The 22,395-nt window shown below is 48.4% G+C and overlaps 1 protein-coding gene and 1 pseudogene across 3 annotated transcripts; both read left to right on the top strand.

Annotated features, from left to right (window-relative positions):
• Positions 1-829: 829 nt before the first annotated feature.
• LOC140903603 (uncharacterized) overlaps positions 830-22,395 on the top strand; it is a 94,344-nt pseudogene continuing 72,778 nt past the window's right edge.
• LOC140903602 (uncharacterized) lies at positions 5,941-22,177 on the top strand. Of its 3 annotated transcripts, none has more exons than XM_073325131.1 (4): positions 5,941-8,577; positions 8,699-9,923; positions 20,937-21,216; positions 21,369-22,177. In XM_073325131.1, exons 2-3 carry the CDS (start codon positions 9,401-9,403, stop codon positions 21,029-21,031), a joined length of 618 nt encoding a protein of 205 aa, XP_073181232.1. In that variant the 5' UTR covers positions 5,941-8,577; positions 8,699-9,400; the 3' UTR covers positions 21,032-21,216; positions 21,369-22,177. The 3 variants fall into 3 exon arrangements, with proteins under 3 accessions (XP_073181232.1, XP_073181230.1, XP_073181231.1); XM_073325129.1 differs by having other exon boundaries at positions 5,941-8,868; positions 9,393-9,923; XM_073325130.1 differs by having other exon boundaries at positions 5,941-8,868; positions 9,390-9,923.

The raw sequence follows: 22,395 nt of genomic DNA, 5'->3' as shown, positions 1-22,395 counted from the left end.
CATCACAACACACAGACACACACAATGACACACAACACACAACACGTCACACACACATCACACACAACACGTCACACGACACACAACACGTCACATACAGACAACACGACACACACAATGACACACAACATATCACACACACGCTAGACGACACACAACACGACACACACCACGTCACACACACACTCCACACAACACTCGAGATGACACAGAACACACTCACAACACGACACACAACACGGGGGCTGGGCTGTCGGTGCGGGGGGATAAAAAAGGACCCCCCCCGGGCCCTCCCCGTGCCGGAGTTCTGGCCCCCCGCTTAGCCTCCGCCCCCTTCCCACACTCCGCCCCTCCCCCATCCCGCGTAGGGAAGTTTTGGGCCAAGTCAAGGCAGAGTGAGGGCGCAGCGGCTTCAGCAGCTACTACTGAGCATGCGCCAGCTGTGGTCAATCCGCATGCTCAGTCCCAGACAAGCCAGCGCGCTGGGGGCAGGGCCATCGCCGCCGAACCCGCCTGCCGGGTCTGACCCAGTGTCACCGCGTCTGACAAGCCAGGTACGGTGGGGCGGGGGGGTCTGTGTGGGCTGGGCCCGAGAGTTCGGCAGCTCCCCAGGGCAGGCTGGGAGATGTAGTTCCTGACCCACCTGAGGCCGGAAATGACGTTGCTCCAACCTACGGGCGGAGGCGGTTAACGGTGCGCCTGAGGGGGCCCTGCTCGCTGATTGGCGAAGAGACCTTGGGGGCAGCCGCCCCGACAGAGACTCCCGAGCCAGGGGTGGGGGAGGGACAGATGGTGTGAAGGGGGGTGGTCAGGCGGCGGGGGGCCATGGGAAACTGTTGCTGTGAATCCGTCTCAGTACATGGGGAGCGAGGGGGGCGGGAGCAGGTTCGATCCCCTGCTGCAATGATCCGTTGAAAAGGAGTCTGGCCTCCTCCTGCTTGAGCCACGTTTCTGGTCTCGCTGAGACGCGTGCTAATCCGGAGTCACTGCAAGGCAGAACAGGGAGTGACTCCAAATTATCATGGGGGGCAGATACGATCAGGGGGTGTCCCTGTGGGGAGGGGGTTTCAGTTTTTGCTAAAGGGAGGAAAGTTACTTTCTCTGCCTCAGGATATTGGGGTTGAGCTTCCTCGTTCAGATGCTGCTACCTCGATTGTGATCTGGGAGCCCAGGCTGAGCAGCTGCTGCTCCCCCAGCGGGATCGGGGCTGGGGAGTGACCGTGAGTAAAGCTTCCTCTGTGCCCAGCCAAGGCGAGGATTTTCTCCAGCTGTAATTAGCCCCATAGATCAACCCAAGGCTCTGCCCACAACAACATCTGAGCCAGAGACTCCAGGTGATTGATAAGACCTCAGGGAACGTGCAGGGAATGGGCATGAAAGTGACTCTGCACAGACAGCCCCTCCTCACCCCATGTCTCTCCTCCCCTCAGCAATTTTAGGAGCCGATCCAGCCATAGGAGGGCGAAACCCCAGGATTGGCTGCCAGAGACAGGGGAAGGCAGACACAAGGAGAAAAAGGAGAGAGAGACTGAAAAGGGCAGTGGGAGAAATAATTGGGGAGAGAGATTCCCAGATTTCTGACTGGCCCACGCACACTTATTGCCGCATCCCTGGGCGGATTCACTTTGCTATGAACAAGATGAGGTGCAGGGGGAGGAAAAGCCAGCTCCTGACTCTCCCTGTACCCCCTTCTATAGGAGTGTGCTGCCCTGGGGACAGTGTCAGCGGGAATCCCCCAATGTCACTCCCTTTGTTCTGCTCTTCTCTCCCATTTGGTTCCCAGACTTTGTTACTGGGAGGGTTTCAAAATGTCTCGCTGGTTTAGTGCTAGTGGGAGGGGCCGGTCAGTGCTGTAATCAAGTGACCAAACATTTCCCCAGCATAGAATCGTAGAAGGAATGAACCATGAGAGGGCATCTAGACCAGCCCCCAGCACTGAGGTGTTTGTCCAATCTGTCCTTAAAAACCTCGAATGATGGGGATTCCATCACCTCTCTTGCTAATCTATTCCAATGCTTAATTAGGTTTTTTCACAATTGAGTCACATGGTTGACTCAGATTCAATCTGTGATCCCCTATAATCCCTGATCGTTTTCAGTAGTACTATCTCGTAAACAGCTCTTCCCCACTTGGTCGTTGTGCATTTGGTTTTCCTTCCCTAACTCTGGTACTTTGCACTCGTCTTTATTGAATTTCATCTCATTCATTCAGCCCAGTTCTCCAATTTGTAAATGTTACCTTGAATTCTAATCCTGTCCTCCAATGTGCTTGCAACCCCTTGCAACTGCTATTATCTGCATATTTAGACAGCATGCTCTCCAGTCAGTGATCCAAGTAATTAGTGAAAATATTGAATATATCAGATCCAGGACTGGCCCCTGGGTACTCCATTGTATACATCCTCTCAGTTGGACAGTGAACCACTAATGATTCCTGTCTGAGTACAGCCTTTCAACAACATTTTCATCCATTTTATAGCACTTTCATGTTCACCACATTTCCCTTGTTCACTATGAGAATGTCACGGGGAGCCTGTGTCAAAAGCCTGACTAAAATCAAGATATGTCATGTCTACAGTGTCCAGTACCCCTGTGAAAGCAGAACATTAGATTGACTTGGCATTATTTGTTTTTGCAAATCCATGCTGGCTATAACTTAACACCTTACTGTCCTCTATGTGCTTACAAATTGATGGTTTAATAATTTGTTCATTCCTGGCTTTATTCCCCAGTCCTCTTTGTTCCCCTTTTAAAAGATCGGTACTCTGTTTGCCCTCCTCCAGTCTTCACTGTTCTCCAGGCGTTCTCAAAGATAATTGCAAATGGTTCCGAGATTGCTTCAGCTCATTCCTTGAGCGCCCTAAGATGAATTTTATGGCTGACTTTAACGTATCTAACATGTGTAACTTCCATAGCAATTTGTCCATGATTCAGAGTTTTGTAGGATTCCTTTTTATTGTCTGGTCATGAAAGAACTGCTCACAGACCCATATTCGCAGCTTACTATTCTGTCTGTCTTTCCTTCCCATTGTGATAGTTTGCTGTTTCTCAGAGACAGCATTAACAGAGCAACGACCAGCTCTCCTGAGCTTTAGTCTCCTTAGAATCTTATTCCCATGGGACTTCACTGTGACAGGTTTGGGTCCTTTGGGGTTTCACCTGATGTGCTGGGGTGCCACTGAGGCAGCCTATTCTACCAGCCTCGGTGCCCTTTACCTGGCTGGGTTAGGCTCACAAGCCTCTTCCAGTCAAGCACACAGGCAGGGCCATGCCCAGCTGCACAGAAAGAGAGAGATCCGCTCTGGAAATACTCAGCTTTAGGGGCTTGCCCCAGCACTCTGGTGCCCACTCCCTTTAAGCGGTACACACTCCAAGGTTTTATGAAATTTGCCCCTTCCCTCAATGTGGAGGGATATATGCACAACTTCTTGCCCCCCCCCGCCCCCCCGCAGGTAGAAATTACATAAACTTGGTTAAATTATAAACAAGAAATAAGTTTATTAACTACAAAAGGTGAATATAAGAGTTAAACAAATCAGATTACTGACCAAATAAAGCAAAATACGCAAGCTAAGCTCAATATACTTAAAAAAACAGGTTACACAATGTAATTTCTTACCCTAAATGTTATTTTAGGCAGGTTGCAATGTTTCAGAGTTCCAGTTATATTACTTTTCAGACTGGACCTGTCTCAGTCTGGACTCCCCCGCCCCCCTCTCCTTCCCCCTCCGGCCTTCTCTTCAGGAGGCTTTAGCAGTCTTTCTTCTTGGATAGACAGGCCTCGGAGAGGAGTCGTTTTATTTGCCTACCTCCCCACCCTTAAATAGGATTTACATAAGGTGAGAATCCTTTGTTTCCCAAACTTGATCCCCCTTCCCTTCCAGTGGAAAGTTACAAGAAGTCCCAGGTAATGGTGAGTATCCGGTGACAAGACCACCTGACTCTGTAGTATCACAACATCCAGGAGTCAGTGGCAGTATGGAGCCTTTTCACAGTCCATTGTTCTTGCTGATGGCCCATCCGTCCTGTCCGGCTTTTCCATTGTTGTACCTGAAGTGTTAGCAGTGGGCGTCACCCAAAGTAGCATAGTTGAAATACAGATACATAGTCAATATTCCCAACTTCAGATATAGAAATGATACGTGCACACAAATTGGATAATCGTAGTCAGTAAATTATAACCTTTCCAATGATATCTTACAAGACCCATCTTGCACAGAGTACATCTTGGTTATCTCCTATTCATTTCATAAGCATATTTTCATAAAGAATATGGAGGGAAATGTCACACTCACATACCAGTTTTCACAGTTTGTTGAAGTCTGCTTTTTTGAAGTCCGTTGTCCTTATTTTCCTGCTCTAATGCGTTTCTTTTCTTCGAATCACGAAATCATCATTTCATGAACACTTTTGCCCATATAGATTCATATATATTAAGGTCAGAAGGGACCATTATGATCATCTAGTCTGACCTCATGCACAATGCAGGCCACAGAATCTCACCCACCCACTCCTGCAATAAATCTCTCACCTATGTCTGAGCTATTGAAGTCCTCAAATCGTGGTTTAAAGACTTCAAAGTGCAGAGAATCCTCCAGCAAGTGACCCGTGCCCCCTGCTACAGAGGGATCTTCCAATCTGCCCTGGAGGAAAATTCCTTTCCGACCCCAAATATGGCGATCAGTTGAACCTTGAGCATGTGGGCAAGATTCACCAGCCAGATACCTTCCATTTCCTAACTAACTCCCGCCTGTTAGTCAGAATCAACCCTAAAATGCCCATCCCCCTGGTTACTATGTCCATCTTCTGAAGCAAAAAGATGTCCCCAACGCATTCCGAGAACTTATTGGACACTTTGTGTTTGTTTGAATTCCTTTTCTAACGGGTGTCTCGGTAGTTAAAGTCCCATGTCCCCCCGTCCTCCCCATTACTAATTGTGTTTTGAATATTTCTCTTATTTGCATGATAAAGTCGAGAACATCAGTCTGCAGTGAAAGAGCCGGGGGGAATTGTGATGTGACGTTACTGTCCTGTTCTGACACGTCCCCTTCTTGCCCTGACAGGCTGCAACATTACGTCCCATCCTTCCAGGGAAGGGAAATGGCTGCCGTGGGGCCAGTTCAGGTAGGGATTATCGGGGAGTTGTTGGTGGGCTCCTGTTGGCGGGAGAAGGGCAGTAAAGACATAGGAGGTGGGTGCTTCTGTGGGTGGTCGGCAGGTGGGAGGGGGCAGGAAATACACAGGTTGGAGAAAGGGAGGGGGACAGGGTGTGACAAACCTGCCGGGATTTGTTCACGGTGGGGCCTAGATTCTAGCAATAGACCCATGGGGTTTGTGGGTGGAAATTCCCTAATTTGTCAAGCAGGAAACACTCCCCCCTTGACTGGGCTGGGGAAATGTACCAGACTCCAGTACTGGAGTCTGAACTTAATAGCCCGAGGGCAACCCCCAGTGAGGCCCGGGGAAGACACCCCATCCCTTTCCATCCAACTGCTAGCACGGGGTGGGGTTGGGATTCCTACCAGGGGCCTGGCTGCCCCTGGACCCTCCTGGGGGCTCAATCTCTTGTATCCACTTCTGGCTGGAAGGTGAATGTTGACTGTGAAGACCCCTGCCATCTCTGTCTGCTAGAAGGGGTTGGGGCTCTCTCTCTTTCTCCCCTTACCCTGATGCCTCTTGCCTGCTCTGATGAGAAGGGGGTCGGATCCTCCCTGCCTGCCTCCCAGAGCTTCCATGTGATTGGCCCTCCTCCCCTGTGAACGGTGGGCTTGTCACTGGGCAGCAGATGCAGAGTGGGGGGCTCTTGCTCTTTCAGGGGCCGGTGACTTTCGAGGAGGTGGCTGTGTATTTCACTGAGGAAGAGTGGGCTCTGCTGGACCCCGCTCAGAGAGCCCTCTACGGAGACGTCATGCGGGAGAATTATGAGAATGTGACCTCGCTGGGTAAGGATTCCTGTCCCCTCGGTTCTTAACAGGAGAAATGAAGAGTTAAGGTTCACATTGCACCCTCAAGTTTTTCCCTGTTTCAGCAACCCACTGACAGGCCAATGACACACAGACTAGCACTCGACCCTCCCCGCTACAGAACGCTTTGGGAGCAGAGCACAAGCGCAGGACAGTTACCATTGCAGTGCGCTGAATTCCTTGTGTTTGATGAAAATATCTTCCAGAAAGGCATGCTGTCCTGACTTGAAGACTTCAAGAGATGGAAAATTTGCCCCCTTCCTTGGGTAGTTTGGTAACCTTGGCACCACCCTTCCTGACCTATTCCCAGTGATATTTGAGAGCTCCAGGGCTAGGGGGTAGGGGCGGAGTTAAGGTTACATTGCAGGGGTGGTGTGTAGTTTAGTTCTTCATTTCCTGGTTTTCAGAGGTTTTATTTTTCACCAGCATCCACATGCTGGACGGGCATGAGGCAGCACTAGTCATCCTTAACTCTGTTTAATGTACTTTGGTGGCCTTTAATGTCCTTGGTTTTCTGTTTCATGGACTTTTTTTGACACTGTAACTATGTTGACACTACGTTTTTGCTGCAATTCATGTCCAGTGGGGATGCAATTTTTGACATCGCTAACTGACAGAGCAATGGGCTCAGAGGCAGTTCTAGCACCTCAGGTGACGAGGGTCTCTGTGACCCAACCCATCACAGGGGGGTCTGGTGAGGGGTAGGAAGGGAAGGATTCAGGGAGTCAGAGATTGTAGCTCTTCACCAAGGCTGCTTTTGCTGAAGTCTCTAATGACCGGTCCCTAGGCAAAGCTCAGAACCAGCACTCCATCCTCCTCCTCCTCCTCGACCTGTCAGCTGTCTGACACTACTGATTATGGTTGTCTTCTTGAAATCTGATCTTCCCTTATCCTCTCCTGCTTAGGGTTAGGGTAGGGAGAAGTAGTAACTGGCTTGTTCTGCAGCATGGGATGTTTAGGTTGGATATTAGGAAAAACTTCCAACTGTGCATATAGATAAGTACAGGAATACGTTACCAAGAGAGGTTGTGGAATCTTGGTCACTGGAGGTTTTTAAGAAGAGGGTAGACCGACGGTCTATGTATACTTGGTCCTGTCTCAGGGCTGGAGGATGGACGAGCTGACATCTTGAGGTCCTTTTACCCTGTGTGTTTCTGTGATTTTATGGTTCATTATCTTAGCCCTTCACTTTGACCTTGTCTCCCTCTGGAGAATGGGGGCTTTATTTAGTAGGTTTTTTTAATGAAAAATATGCATGGGTCAGCTTCCTTCTCAATTTGCTTTGTTAGCCACTTGGTGTGAAGGAATGAATTCCTCTTCTGGGATGGGGATGTAATTCCTGTTGAAGTAGCATAGGTCAGTCTCCATTTACATGGAAACACTATCAAGGACTATCCACATATGTATGAAGCACACTGGACAATGGAAGTCTCCTGAAGGTTAATGTGTAATGACTGGGTCCAAGGGAAGCAGAACACGGGAACACAACTGCACTGCACTTTGGGACACAGGAACTACGGTACAAACAGACTGGGCTTAAGTTTTCTGCTATCCAGGGCAAAAAAACAAGGCAACACACAGAGAGAGAGAGAGAGAGAGAGAGGTTGCAGATTGGTCTGGAGCTCGGTCTCTTAAGCCTGAGCTGCAGTGTCTACACCAGTGGTCTGTGTACCCCTGGGGTACGCAGAGGTCTTCCAGAGTTGCTATGGAAAAATCACTCGCTAAGTCAGTACAAAGTAAAATTTCATACAATGACTTGCTTATGCTCATCTATATACTATGCTGTCATAAGAATAAAGGGAAGGGTAATCACCTTTCTGTATACAGTGCTATAAAATCCCTCCTGACCAGAGGCAAAACCCTTTCACCTGTAAAGGGTTAAGAAGCTAAAAGAGCCTTGCTGGCACCTGACCAAAATGACCAATGAGGAGACAAGATACTTTCAAAGCTGGAGGGGGGAAACAAAGGGTCTCGCTGTCTGTGTGATGCTTTTGCCGGGAGCAGATCAGGAATGCAGTCTCAGAACTTCTGTTAGTTAGTAAGTAATCTGGCTAGAAATGCGTTAGATTTCCTTTTGTTTAATGGCTGGTAAAATAAGCTGTGCTGAATGGAATGTATATTCCTGGTTTTGTGTCTTTTTGTAACTTAAGGTTTTGCCTAGAGGGATTCTCGATGTTTTGAATCTGATTACCCTGTAAGGTATTTACCATCCTGATTTTACAGAGGTGATTCTTTTACCTTTTCTTAAATAAAAATTCTTCTTTTTAAGAACCTGATTGCTTTTTCATTGTTCTTAAGATCCAAGGGTTTGGGTCTGTGTTCCCCTGTACAAATTGGTGAGGATTTTTATCAAGCCTTCCGCAGGATAGGGGGTGTAGGGCTTGGGGGGATATTTTGGGGGAAGACGTCTCCAAGTGGACTCTTTCCCTGTTCTTTGTTTAACACGCTTAGTGGTGGCAGCATAGGGTTCAAGGACAAGGCAAAGTTTGTACCTTGGGAAAGTTTTTTTTTACCTAAGCTGGTAAGAATAAGCTTAGGGGGTCTTTCATGCAGGTCCCCACATCTGTACCCTAGAGTTCAGAGTGAGGACAGAACCTTGATATACGCACTGAAATGTAAGTACAATATTTATATTCCGATTATTTATTTTATAATTAGATGGTAAAAATGAGCAAGTCAGCAATTCATGGTGTGTGGTGACACTTTTGTATTTTTATGTCTGATTTTATAATCAAGTAGTTTTTAAATGAGGTGTAACTCAGAGGTACGCAAGACAAATCGGACTCCTGGAAGGGGCACAGTAGTCTGGAAAGCCACCGGTCTACACAGCTGTTTTTAATGGGCTAGCACCTACAGGGGAGCACCCACAGGGAGACACATCTCAAAGAACCATCATTGATGCACAGGTTGAGTAATTTCTTCTTTTGCTGTTACCTGATCTCACTGGTCATCTTTCCCATGAGCAGGGTTCCCAGTTTCCAAACCTGATGTCATCTCCCAGCTGAAACGAGGGGAAGAGCCGTGGGCCCCAGATCTCTGGGGCTCAGAGGAAAGAGGGGTCCTGAGAGGCAGCCGCGTGGGTGAGGGATGATTAAACCTACTCAGTGCTTGAAAGGAAACAGCTGGGATTCCCAACAAAGACCTTGTGAGGTCTCTGGGTTCAGGATGGTCCCCAGCAGGTGTCGTATCCTCAGGGCAGATACTGTTCATGGGTCCCTACCAATCCTAACTCCTGGCAGTAGTTCCCTCCCGAAACTCCCTTCTCCTTGGGGAGTGTTTGGATGGGAACTGGATTCAGAATTGATGCCCTCCTTTCTCCCCTTTGGGGAAAATTCAGTCCCTGGTTTTTTTCCATCTTCAGCTTTTCTCTTGGTTTGTTCCCCCCTTTTCACTTCTGGCTTCTGAGGTTTTCCTTTCTCTGTCCCAGCAGGTGATGGGATGGTGAGAGAGACTGTGGAGCAGAATCCTCAGCAGGAAGATGAACGAGTGGAACCGCAGGGGATGTTATTGCAAAGATGCAAAGGGAGTGTGTCCAGGAGTTGTGAGCAAGGAAAAGGCTCTCAGGGGCAGCACAGGCCAGAGAAGCGTCAGGGAAACCAGCTGGTGCAGAAAGTTGGAATACCTGTTAATTATCGGGGAACTCACGAAGGCCTCAAGGAAACCATGTCCCAGCAGAGAATCCTGACAGGAGAGAGAAATAACATGGGCTATGAGTGTGGGAAAAAGTGCAGGAGGCGCTCACACCTTATTACCCGTCAGAGAATTCACACCAGAGTGAGCCCCTGTGGCTGCTGCAAGTGTGGGAAAACCTTCACTCAGCACTCACATCTTATTCTCCATCAGAGGATCCGCACAGCGGAGAAACCCTATGAATGCTGTGAGTGCGGGAAAACCTTCGCTCGGCGCTCAGGCCTTATCGTACATCAGAGGATCCACACGGGAGAGAAACCCAACGAATGCTGTGAGTACGGGAAATTCTTCCATCACAGATCTTCTCTTATTTATCACCAGAGAAGCTGGTGACCTCCTAGATGTCCTCCTGAGGTCCCTTCCAACCCTGATATTCTATGATTGTTAATCACCAGGTTCCCCCATTAGGGACCGATTGCCTCGTTCCCAGTTGTTCCTACGTTGCACTGGGTTCTGCTGAATAGCAGTTGGGTTTTGTACCATTTTTCTCATAAGAACATAAGAGTGGCCAAACTGGGTCAGACCAAAGGTCCGTCCAGCCCAGTATCCTGTCTCCCGACAGTGGTCAATGCCAGGTGCCCCAAAGGGAGTGATCCTAACAGGTAAGGATCAAGTGATTTCTTGCCTGTCATCCACCTCCACCCTCAAGCAGGGACACCATTCCTTACCTAATAGCTATTAATGGACTTAACCTCCATGAATTTATCTAGTTCTCTTTTAAACCCTGTTATAGTCCTAGCCTGCACAACCTCTTCAGGCAAGGCGTTCCACAAGTTGACTGTGCGCTGTGTGAAGAACTACCTTTTATTTTTGTTTTAAACCTGCTGCCCATTAATTTCATTTGGTGGCCCCGAGTTCTTGTATTATGGGAACAGGTAAATAATTTTTCCTTATTCAATTTCTCCACACCACTCATGATTTTAAATACCTCTATCATATCCCCCTTAGTCTCCTCTTTTCCAAGCTGAAAAGTCCTGGTCTCTTTAATCTCTCCTCATATGGGACCCGTTGCAAACATTTGAGTTGCCCTTCTCTGAACCTTTTCTAATGCCAGTGTATCTTTTTTGAGATGAGGAGACCACATCTGTACGCAGTATTCAAGATGTGGGTGTACCATGGATGTATATAGGAGCAATAAGATATTTTCTGTCTTATTCTCTATCCCTTTTTAAATGATTCCTAACGTCCCGTTTGCTTTTTTGACTGCCGCTGCACATTGCATGGACATCCTCGGAGAACTGTCCACGATGATTCCAAGATCTCTTTCCAGATTAGTTGCAGCTAAATTAGCCCCCATCATATTGAATGTATCGTTGGGGTTATTTTTTCCGATGTGCATTACTTTACGCTTATTTACATTAAATTTAATTTGCCATTTTGCTGCCTAATAACTTAGTTTTGTGAGATCTTTTTGAAGTTCTTCACAGTCTGCTTTGGTCTTTACTATCTTGAGCAGTTTAGTATTGTGACGAAGTGGGACTGTTCTTAATGTTTCCCCTGAATAGTGTGGGAGTGCCTCAGTTTCCCCTATGCAGTTCTTAAGTATCTAGGTGGTGGGATAAGGGTGTATGATCATTGCAGAGCCCTAGAGGTGTGTGCAGGGGTCTGGACACAGAGAATGGCAACACCCTGTTTCCTGGCAACTGATGGCCTGGCCCTTCCCCCCTGCAAGGTGAGAGCTAAAGGGTTGAAGACAAAGAGATCAGGTGACCTGGCCCAGGAAAGGGACAAAGGGGAGGAGGGGCTGGAGAGAGTTTCAGTTTGGGCACGCTGGGGACATGGAGTGAAGTGCAGACAGGGTTGTCTGGCTCAGTGCCCCCCAAAATGGACCTAGCTGAGGGGTCCTATTCTCTGTACCTACAAGCTCTGTTTTAAACCATGTTCCTATCATCTAATAAACCTCTGTTTTGCTGGCTAGAGTCATGTCTGACTGCAAAGTTGGGGTGCAGGACCCTCTCGCTTCCCCAGGACCCCGCCTGGGCGGACTTGCTGTGGGAAGCGGACGGAGGGGCAGAGGATGCTGAATGCTCCGAGTTCAGACCCAGGAAGGTGGAAGCCGTGTGAGCTTCTCGCCCTGCAGACAGGCTGCTCACAGAGAGGAGACTTCACCCGAGTCCTGCCTGGCTTCGTAGGGAGCAGTTCCAGAGCGTCGCCCCTGGACTCCGTGACAAGTATCCTCTGCAAACTTTGCCACCTCACTGTTTACCCCTTGCTCCAGATCATTTAAGAATAAGTTGAATAGGATTGGTCCTAGGACTGACCCTTGGGGAATACTGCTAGTTACCCCTCTCCATTCTGAAAATTTACCATTTATTCCTATCCGTTGTTCCCTGTCTTTTAGCCAGTTCTCAAACCATGAAAGGATCTTCCCTCTTATCCCCTGACAACTGAATTTACATAAGAGCCTTTGGTGAGAAACCTTGTCAAAGGCTTTCTGGAAATAGCCTAAGTACACTATGTCCACTGGATCCCCCTTGTCTACATGTTTGTTGAGCCTTCAAAGAACTCTAATAGATTAGTACAGGGGTGGCCAACCTGTGGCTCCACATGAAGCTCTTCAGAAGTTAATATGTGGCTCCTTGTATAGGCACCGATTCTGGGGCTGGAGCTATAGGTGCCAACTTTCCAATGTGCCCCCCACTTCACCCCTACCCATGAGCCTGCTATGCCCTCGCTCCTCTCCCTCCCCCTCCAAGCCTCCTGCATGCCACAAAACAGCTGATCGGGAGGGATGGGGAGGCGCTGATGGGCAGCCGGTGGGCACTGGGAGCAGGCGAGAGCTGATGGGGGGGCTGCTGACATATTACTGTGGCTCTTTGGCAATGTACATTAGTAAACTCTGTCTCCTCCTCAGGCTCAGGCTGACCCCTTCAAAGAACTCTAGTAGATTAGTTTCAGAGTAGCAGCCGTGTTAGTCTGTATTCACAAAAAGAAAAGGAGGACTTGTGGCACCTTAGAGACTAACAAATTTATTTGAGCATAAGCTTTCGTGATTTCCCTGTACAGGAACCGTGTTGACTTTTGCCCAACAATTTATGTCCTTCTGTGTGTCTTACAATTTTATTCTTTACTATTGTTTCAACTAATTTGCCCAGTACTGACATTAGACTTACTGGTCTGTAATTGCCGGGATCACCTCTAGGGCCCTTTTTAAATATTGGCATTATATTAGCTATATTCTCAATGTAAATATAACAGAGAAGGTGCAGGGATAGAGGGTGTCACGAAGTGGGGATTTTCCCTTGTTATGTTGTATGTGAGTTTTACTGTTGAGCCTATGTGAGTTTTACTGTTTTGCATGAATACTGCGTGTGCCTCAGTTTCCCTGTGTGCTGCACCAATACCTTGGTGGTGGGAATAGGGGTGTGTGACTTCGCTGAGACCTCTGGAGCAGGTGAGGCTGCTCCAGCTGCCTGCACCTGTGCTATGACCAGTGTGTGACGTTGCAGTCCGTAGGCTTTATGGAAATATGCTTACTAATACGCTTTACGATAAATACCCCTTGTATGGTGTCATTAGAAAGCTTGTAATCTACAAAGTGTGTTCATCCTATTTGTTTGCATGTAGTATTTCTATATCTGGAGCTAGGAGAATAAGCTATAAAATTGTATCACTGATGTAAACATATTAAGTAGAGGCCATTAAGGGTGTTCAAGAAACAATCAGTTGTAAATGGCCTTAGTTACTTGAAAGCCTTCCTGTGTACATGTGGGCTAGCCCATGGGGAATGGAGACTAGGGGTTTTACAGTGACATGTGATGTGACCATGTCACCTGGTACTGAAATCCATCTTAAATCTGGTACTTTTCCATTTAGAAGGAGGGGTGGGGACCCAGAGAGACAAAAGATTCCCGCCTTGTGCCAAAGGTATAAAAGGGGGTGGAGCAGGACAAAGGGGGCCAATCATGAGAAATCCCCTGCTTACCACCTGAGATGTCTGCTGGAACTAACATTACCTGGGGAAAGGTTTCAGAGTAGCAGCCGTGTTAGTCTTTATCCGTAAAAAGAACGAGGAGTACTTCTGGCACCTTAGAGACGAACAAATTTGTTAGAGCATAAGCTTTCGTGAGCTACAGCTCACTTCATCGGGGGGAGAATCTCCCCACTATATTTTCCACTGTATGCATCCGATGAAGTGAGCTGTAGCTCACAAAAGCTTATGCTCAAATAAATTGGTTAGTCTCTTAGGTGCCACAGGTCCTCCTTTTCTTTATACCTGGGGAAAGGATTGGGCCCAGATGAGGAAGGAGTCTAATCTGTAAAAGAAGCTTATTGGAACATCTCTGAGGGGGGGAGATTACCTGTCATCAGTTTCTTAGGCCAGGCCTACACTAAGTGGGGGATCGACCTAAGAATACGGGAATAGTGTAGCTGAAGTTGACGTAATTAGGTTGACTTACCTCGGCGTCTTCATGGTGGCGAGTCGACTGCTGTCGCTCCCCTGTCTACTCTGCTTGTGCCTCTTGCGGCGCTGAAGTACCAGAGTCGACAGGAGAGCGCTTGGGGTTTGATTTATCATGTCTAGACTAGACGTGATAAATCGACCCCCGATCGATGGATCGCTACCCGCCCTTAATGTATTAGGCTTAGACTTGCGTGTTTTTCTTTATTTTGCTGGGTGACTTACTTTGTTCTGTCCGTTATTACTTAAAACCACTACAATCCTACTTCTTATAACATCCACTTGTTTTTGTTTTTTTTAATATATTTTTATAAGGAGATATACCTATCTCATAGAGCTGGAAGGGACCTTGAAAGGTCATCGAGTCCCATCCTCTGCCTTCACTAGCCGGACCAGGTACTGTCCCAGACAGATTTTTTGCCCCAGATCCGTAACTGGCCCCTCAAGGATTGAACTCCCAACCCTGGGTTTAGTAGGCCAATGCTCAAACCACTGAGCTATCCCTCCCCCCTGTTTTCACTTAAAACCTGCAGCTCTGGGAGCGTGATTCAGACCCTGGGTCTGTGTTGCAGCAGGCTAGTGTGTCTGGCTCAACAAGACAGGGTTCTGGAAGTCCCAAGCTAGCAGGGAAAACAGGCTCTGAGGTAATTTCAGCACGTCAGGTGACAGTCCCAAGGGGACATCTGTGACTGAACGACTCCCCAAGATGGACTTGGCTGAAAGTCACTGATTTCTGTGCTAACAAGTTCTGTTTTACGCCGTGTTCCTGTCAAATAATAAACCTTCTGTTTTACCCGCTGGCTGAGAGTCACTGCGGAGCTGGGGTGCAAGGCCCTCTGGCTTCCCCAGGAGCCCCGTCCGGGCGGACTCGTTGCGGGAAGCACACGGTGTGGAAGGGGATGCTGAATACTTCGAAGTCAGAGCCAGGAAGGTCGAAGTTGTGTCAGCTTCTTGCCCTGGTGACAGTGTACTGAGAGAGAGGAGACATGCTCCCCCAGAGTCCTGACCAGCTTCATATGGAGTAGTTCCAGAGCATCGCCTGGTGACTCTGACTTGTAGGGAGGGGAGAGAGTGTGTATTTTCAACCTCTGTGACACCTGAAGTGGTGAGTCGGAGGGATTCCCACCTTCTGAATTACTCCAGCAGTGTTTCCTCTTTTTTAGCTATGTAGAATTGATCTCCACTTTCTACAGTTCCACCGCTCAATGTGTCCTATGATTCAAGGTTCTCAGCCTTCTGTTTGTGGATCACAATTTGTTTTCTTTGCCCCTAAAACAGTAATTTAGGGCCTGAGATGAAAGTATCACAGACCTGGATGGGGAATTTGAATGGATCTGAAATACAGTGAGATGATTTGGAGTTTAAATCCCAGTTTCCACCTGTTGGCAAAGCCTGTTGTAGGACTTCTCCTACTGAGATGGGATTGTTTGCAGATGGGGAGGCTGGCTGGTTTGCTTTTTGTTTTTTTCCATTATGACTGTCAAGGTTCCTCCCCCACTCTGAACTCTAGGGTACAGATGTGGGGACCTGCATGAAAAAAAACCTCCTAAGCTTATCTTTACCAGCTTAGGTCAAAACTTCCCCAAGGTACAAAATATTCCCCCCGTTGTCCTTGGACTGGCCGCCACCACCACCAAACTAATACTGGTTACTGGGGAAGAGCTGTTTGGACGCATCTTTCCCCCCAAAATACTTCCCAAAACCCTGCACCCCACTTCCTGGACAAGGTTTGGTAAAAAGCCTCACCAATTTGCCTAGGTGACTACAGACCCAGACCCTTGGATCTTAAGAACAATGAACAATCCTCCCAACACTTGCACCCCCCCTTTCCTGGGAAATGTTGGATAAAAAGCCTCACCAATTTGCATAGGTGACCACAGACCCAAACCCTTGGATCTGAGAACAATGAAAGAGCATTCAGTTTTTTACAAGAAGACTTTTAATAAAAAATAGAAGTAAATAGAAATAAAGAAATCCCCCCTGTAAAATCAGGATGGTAGATATCTTACAGGGTAATTAGATTCAAAAACATAGAGAACCCCTCTAGGCAAAACCTTAAGTTACAAAAAAGATACACAGACAGAAATAGTTATTCTATTCAGCACAATTCTTTTCTCAGCCATTTAAAGAAATCATAATCTAACACATACCTAGCTAGATTACTTACTAAAAGTTCTAAGACTCCATTCCTGGTCTATCCCCTGTAAAGACCAGCATATAGACAGACACAGACCCTTTGTTTCTCTCCCTCCTCCCAGCTTTTGAAAGTATCTTGTCTCCTCATTGGTCATTTTGGTCAGGTGCCAGCGAGGTTACCTTTAGCTTCTTAACCCTTTACAGGTGAGAGGAGCTTTCCCCTGGCCAGGAGGGATTTCAAAGGGGTTTACCCTTCCCTTTATATTTATGACAATGACAATACTAGAACTTTTGTAAATAATATGACTTAAATTAATGAGTGAAGGAGGTTTGAATGGCTCAGAGGAGAATGCAATGGGAGAATCTCTTGTCCTGATTCTGAGTCGTACAACCAATAGGACTAACCTGCTTGCTTGCATAGATGTATTTTTTTCGTATACATTTAAGTATTTGGTTTATTGTAATAGGTTTAGAGATTTAATATTAAAGTAAGCTTGGCTGTAATGCAAGAGACCTAAAGGCCATATCCTGTATGTTAAGCTAAGGAAAGTTAACACATCTATATTAAGACCATTTACCCAGAAAAGTAAAGTTAACCTATATCTTGTTACCTAAATAAATAAATATTCACACATGTGTCTATAACCTTCTATCTAGACCAACAGATAATGAAGAATGGCGTAGGGTTTTTTAATGTGGTACCCACAGACTTAACAGGAACATCACAAGGAAACTTAACGTGCGTATATACGTGTCATCAATACGCCCAATTGTGGGTGAGGAATAAAATTTGGGCATAGGAGGAAGGATTTCCGGCACTTGTGCCCTATAAAAGAGGTGACCCACCTCGCTAGAGCACTTCACTCCTCCCCACTCACTCAACATGCTAAAAAAACTCCAGGGCCCAGCTGGGGTAGGGGGGCAGCTCTGGGGTTATGCCCTGAGGAGTGGGGAGCATTGGGGCTGCGGGTTTTTGTCCCGCAGGAGGCGTGGGGGCTCCGTGCTTCAGCTGCGGGGTCCTGCAGACACCCTGAAATCAGCTCATAGACCTCTGGGGGTCATGCTGCCCTACACGCTATTGCAGTAATGTTTGTACAAGGTGTGACGCTGGCAGAGCAGCTTATGTCAGAGTGTATTCAGGCCAATTGATGTGTGTATTAGTATAGATCAAAGCGATTGTTAAATGTTCAAATGTATTGGGTGTTTAAACCTCCTGAAAACTAGTGGAATGTTGTTTGCACTGTTTTCACTTATCTGTATCCTGTTACAATGTAATAGCAAAGAGTTGCATTGTGTAGACCCCTGTAACTAAATAACCCATCAAACGAGAATGAAGGTTTGTGGAATGCAAATGAAGAAAAGGTTAATTTCAAAACAAGTGGTGATAAGAAGCGATATTCCTGGGCCGGGGGGGGGGGGGGGGGAAGCGGGAGGGTGTGGTTTGCACTGTTGTTGCACATGGTGGGAATGGGGAACTGGGCTCTGCCTTAAAGCGGTGTCAGGCTTAGGGGGGCTGGGTTCAGAGCTGGAGGTTAGGGTTGGGGTGAGGATTGGGCTACAGTTTTGGTTCAGGGGTTTAGAATTGGGGAGCAAGTTATAGGGTTAGGGTTCCAGTTGGGTTCCGGGTAGGGGGTGGGGTTTAGATTTTGCGGGGAGGGTTTGGGCAGCAGCAGCAGCATAGAAGTGCGGGTGGCAATAGGGTGCCAGCCATTAGTGATAAGTCTGGGGTCTTTTAGGTCGTTTTAGTGTCAATAGCACCTTAGGGAAGGGGTAGGGTCATATTTACGACAGGGGGCTAAACTGTTGGGGAAGGGGGTGGCAAGTTGACCCATCCCATTTTGCACTTCCCACACGGACATGCGCAATACGTCACATGCGTGGACGCACACACATCACACACGATGACACAAAATGACACACAAAACGACACACAACACCTCACACGGCAAACAATGCGACACGGAAAGCATCACACACAAAACATCACACACACGACACCGACACACTCAACACAACACAACCCACAACCTGTCACACAACACGACCCACACACACTCAAGACGACACACAGCAAGTCGCATGTCACACACAGCACGTCGCACAGTTTGTCACATGTCGCACGTATCACTTCACACACAACACGTCGCACTACACACATGCACACGCACAACACGTGCGCACACGCACAACACGACACATGACAAAAGGGCGCACAATACGACACAAAACGGCACACATGACACTGACACACACAGGACACTGACACGTCGCACGTGGCACGCATGTACGTCGCACACACAGCACGTCGCACAATACATCGCACGTTGCATGTCACGCACAACACGTAGCACACAGCACGTCGAGCGTTGCTCGCGCATCACACGTCGCAGGTTGTAGACTGCACGTCGTATATTGCACAACACATTGCACGTCACACACAACACATCGCACACAGCCTGTCGCACGTTGTACACAGCACGTCACATGTTGCGCACACAACACGTTGTGCGTCGCAGGCACGTTGCGCGTCGCATGTAAACAGCATGGCACACGCACGTTGCACACGCACAACATGTTGAACATGCACACAATATGACACACGACCCGTCACACACACACAACACGACACACAAAGTGGCACCCAGCATGACACAAAAATCACAGATGACACCGACACACCATTCACACACTCAACACAACACACATCATGTCACATACACCAATACGTTGCATACACCAAGACCATTCACACTGACACAAACACGACACCGATACCTGACACGACACACCTGACACCGACACACAGGACACGGAGATATACACGACACCCACACCACACATGACCCACACCACACATGACCCATACCACACACGACACTGACACATGACACACACACGACACACGACACAGGACACATGACACACACACGACACAGGACACACGACACCGACACATGATTTGAGCACGACCTGAATTGGCCACCCACTGTCACTGTTGGTCCATGAGGGAAATGGTTTGTGCACTACCTGAATGGGCCACGCATTGGCCATTGCTCCGTGAGGGAAATGGTTGGTGCATTACCCTGACTGGCCACTGAGTGTCACGTTTGCTCCGTGAGGGAAATTATTTGTGCATTACCCTGACACATACACGACACACACACACCACACCGACACATATACGACACACGACACCACCACATGACACATGACACACGACACGCGCATATCACAACGACACACCACACCGACACATGGCACGCACACACCACACCGGGACACGGCACACGACATATGATACACAACACAGGATACATGACACGGACACACACGACACACAAACAACACCGACACAGGGCACATATCATGCATGATGCCAACACCCACGCGCGCCATCTCACACACACAAAAACGTCTCGCACACACAGTACACCGACACATGACACAGACGACACCGACATACGACACAGGACACCCGCACAGGACACACGACACCCACACAGGACACCGACACCCACGCGCGCCGTCTCACACGCAAACGTCTCGCACACACAACGCCGACACCCACGCTCGCCGTCGCTCATGCTTGCCGACTCTCACACGCACGACACGTGACGTCTCACGTCTGCCGACTCACCCAAGCACGACGCACGCCGTCTCACGCACGCACGCCGTCTCACGCACGCCGACGCTCGCCAACATCTCACACACGTGATGTCTCTCACGCATCGTCTCTCACACGTGCCGACACGCGCCATCTCTCACATGCACCGACACGCAATGTCTCTCACGCGCCGTCTCAAACACGATGCCTCACAAACGCCGATAGGTGCCGACACACGCGACGTCTCGCGCGCCCACACACACTCACACAGACAAAACGGCAGACAACATGACACAGAAATGACACACGACACCGACACATGACACACAAAATGGCAGACATGACATAGAAATGACACACGACACTGACACACACGAGACAACAAACACACACGCAACGACACACACACGAGATGACACACAACACCTCCCACGACACACAAAACGGCAGACATGACACAGCCAGCCCCAAACTGACTCCCCCTCCAGCTCCTCCTTCTCTAGGCTTTGTTTCTATCCTGGGCCAGGAGGTCACCGAACTCCTTTGTTCTCCAACCCTTTAGCTCTCAAGGGCCAGACCATCAGTTGCCAAGAAAGAGGGTGTCGGCCATTCTCTGTGTCCAGACCCCCGCACACACCCGCCCTCCAGAACTCTGCAACGATCATACACCCTTCTCCCACCACCTAGATATTTAAGAACTGCATAGGGGAAACTGAGGCACCCCCACACTATTCAGAGGAAACATGAAGAACAGTCCCGCTTTGTCACAGATTTCTCCAGGAGGTGAACTGCTTGCTATCCTACCATGCTTCTCTCTCTCTCTCTCTCCTCTAGAATGTTAGCCAACACACACACTCTGCCTCGGTCTCTCTCTCTCCGTCCTTGCCTTTCCCAGTGCTGTCTCCCTTCGTAGGACACGGGCAGGCACACTAGGTGTGCATCCCCACAGGCTATGTCTTGGAAGCCAAGAAGAAGTAGGAGGGGACGAAAATCATGCAGGGCAGTGCGTGCGAGCATGGAGCAGTGATTGTCAGTGTTAACTCGATCTCTGTTCATCGAGTGGGGCCAATGCATGGATGAGGGTAAGATTTCCAGCACCAATGGAGCTTTGTATCATGATAGCTCACGCTTGGCTTTTGCAGCTACTCTCACAGAGGAATTGTCCAGGAGCCCGAGCCAGAGGAGAAGTGGCCGAGGTGTACCTAAGCAGCTTGGACATCCTTCTAAGCAGACATGAAGAGTCGTCAGCTTTCTGTCTCCCGCATGGACTGGCTCTGAGTAAGCGGTCAGTGCTTTGAATTCCTCGTCTGTGCTCGCCACAGTATTTCTTCAGAGGCCGTGTGCTTCCTCTTTGGATACAGGAGTCTGTGAGATTACGGCTGATGAGAGGCCAGAGTCTGCTGTGCAGAGTGATTATTTCAGGTGCCTTTGCAAGGGGTGCTTTCTAGTTGTAGTACTAAAGGCCTAATGGTGGGGAGGGTTAGGGCGGAATGCCGCTGTGCAGGAGAAGAAAAAAGAATAGCTTATGCGATGTTTACCACTGAGATGGTAACTTATTTGTTTTTCCTCCTCAGTCTGGGTTTAGTACAAACAGTTTACTCCCCTCATCGGATGGAAAGCAAGCGAGAGCAGTGAGCCCGCGAGCACTGTTGATGCAAGCCAGGAGTCCTCCAGTTGGCAGTGGAGCAGTCGCTAATGTCAGTGAGATAAGTGTCTGGTTTGGTTAAGGCTTTGTTCACGGCCCGCCTGGCTCCAGGTAGGGACTCCCCATTAGCTGGGGCTGGGTTTGTAAGAAATGGTTCCTGACCAGCTGTGGTTACGAGAGAGACAAGGTCCCCATTTTCAGGGGCTGCTCATTTCTCTGGCCAGGAATGGTGTCTCCTTCGCAGGAGAAGGTTGCATCTAGGAGGAGGACTCCAGCTGGTGAGTTGCTTGCCTTCCTCCCATGTTTTTCTCTCTTCTCTTGTGTGTTGGCCAACTTTCTCAGTCTCTCTCTCCTCTGCTCTCCTGGTGCCATCTCCCTTTGTAGGACATGGGTAGGTGTGCATTCCCCCACGTGAGGTCTCGGGAACCATGGAGAAGTCGGAGCGGACGAATATCATGCAGGGCAGTAGAAACGTTGCTGAAAGTACCTGAAGAGACAGAGGAACTGAGAAGGGGGAAGTCCAGACCAAGACAGGAATCTAGTCTGTAAAGAGAAACAACGGGAAGTCTAAGCTACAGAAACTCTTCAAGTTGCCGAAAGACATTTAGAATGAGAAAATACTTCTTGAATCTAGTCTCCTGAAGATCTTAGGAGTAGTATGTGTGTGTATTTGTATTTGCTTAGTAATCTGCCTTCTTCTGTTGGCTATCCCTTACAATCACTGAAAATCTAACTTTTATAGTGAAACTATTTTTTGTTTATTATTATTATTATTTATTCTTAAACCCAGTTTGTGCAACTGGTGCTCCGTGAGGAAATGCTTTGTGTATTACTCCAAGGGGTTGCCCGGTTGGTCCATGAGGGAAATGATTTGTGCACTACCTGAATTGACCACGCATTGGCCATTGCTCCGTGAGCGAAATACTTTCTGCATTACCCTGACTGGCCACCCAGTG

Source organism: Lepidochelys kempii, chromosome 26 (assembly GCF_965140265.1).
Source record: "Lepidochelys kempii isolate rLepKem1 chromosome 26, rLepKem1.hap2, whole genome shotgun sequence".
Classification (NCBI taxonomy): domain Eukaryota; kingdom Metazoa; phylum Chordata; order Testudines; family Cheloniidae; genus Lepidochelys; species Lepidochelys kempii.
The sequence above is the reverse complement of the archived record's forward strand: the minus strand, read 5'-3'. Positions and strand labels throughout refer to the sequence as shown.

Coding starts and splice junctions, on each gene's coding strand:
- LOC140903602 (XM_073325131.1), top strand. CDS start 9,401: ATGGTGAGAGAGACTGTGGAGCAGAATCCTCAGCAGGAAGATGAACGA. Junction 9,924..20,936: donor AGAGAAACCCAACGAATGCT/GTGAGTACGGGA, acceptor TGGCTTTTGCAG/CTACTCTCACAGAGGAATTG.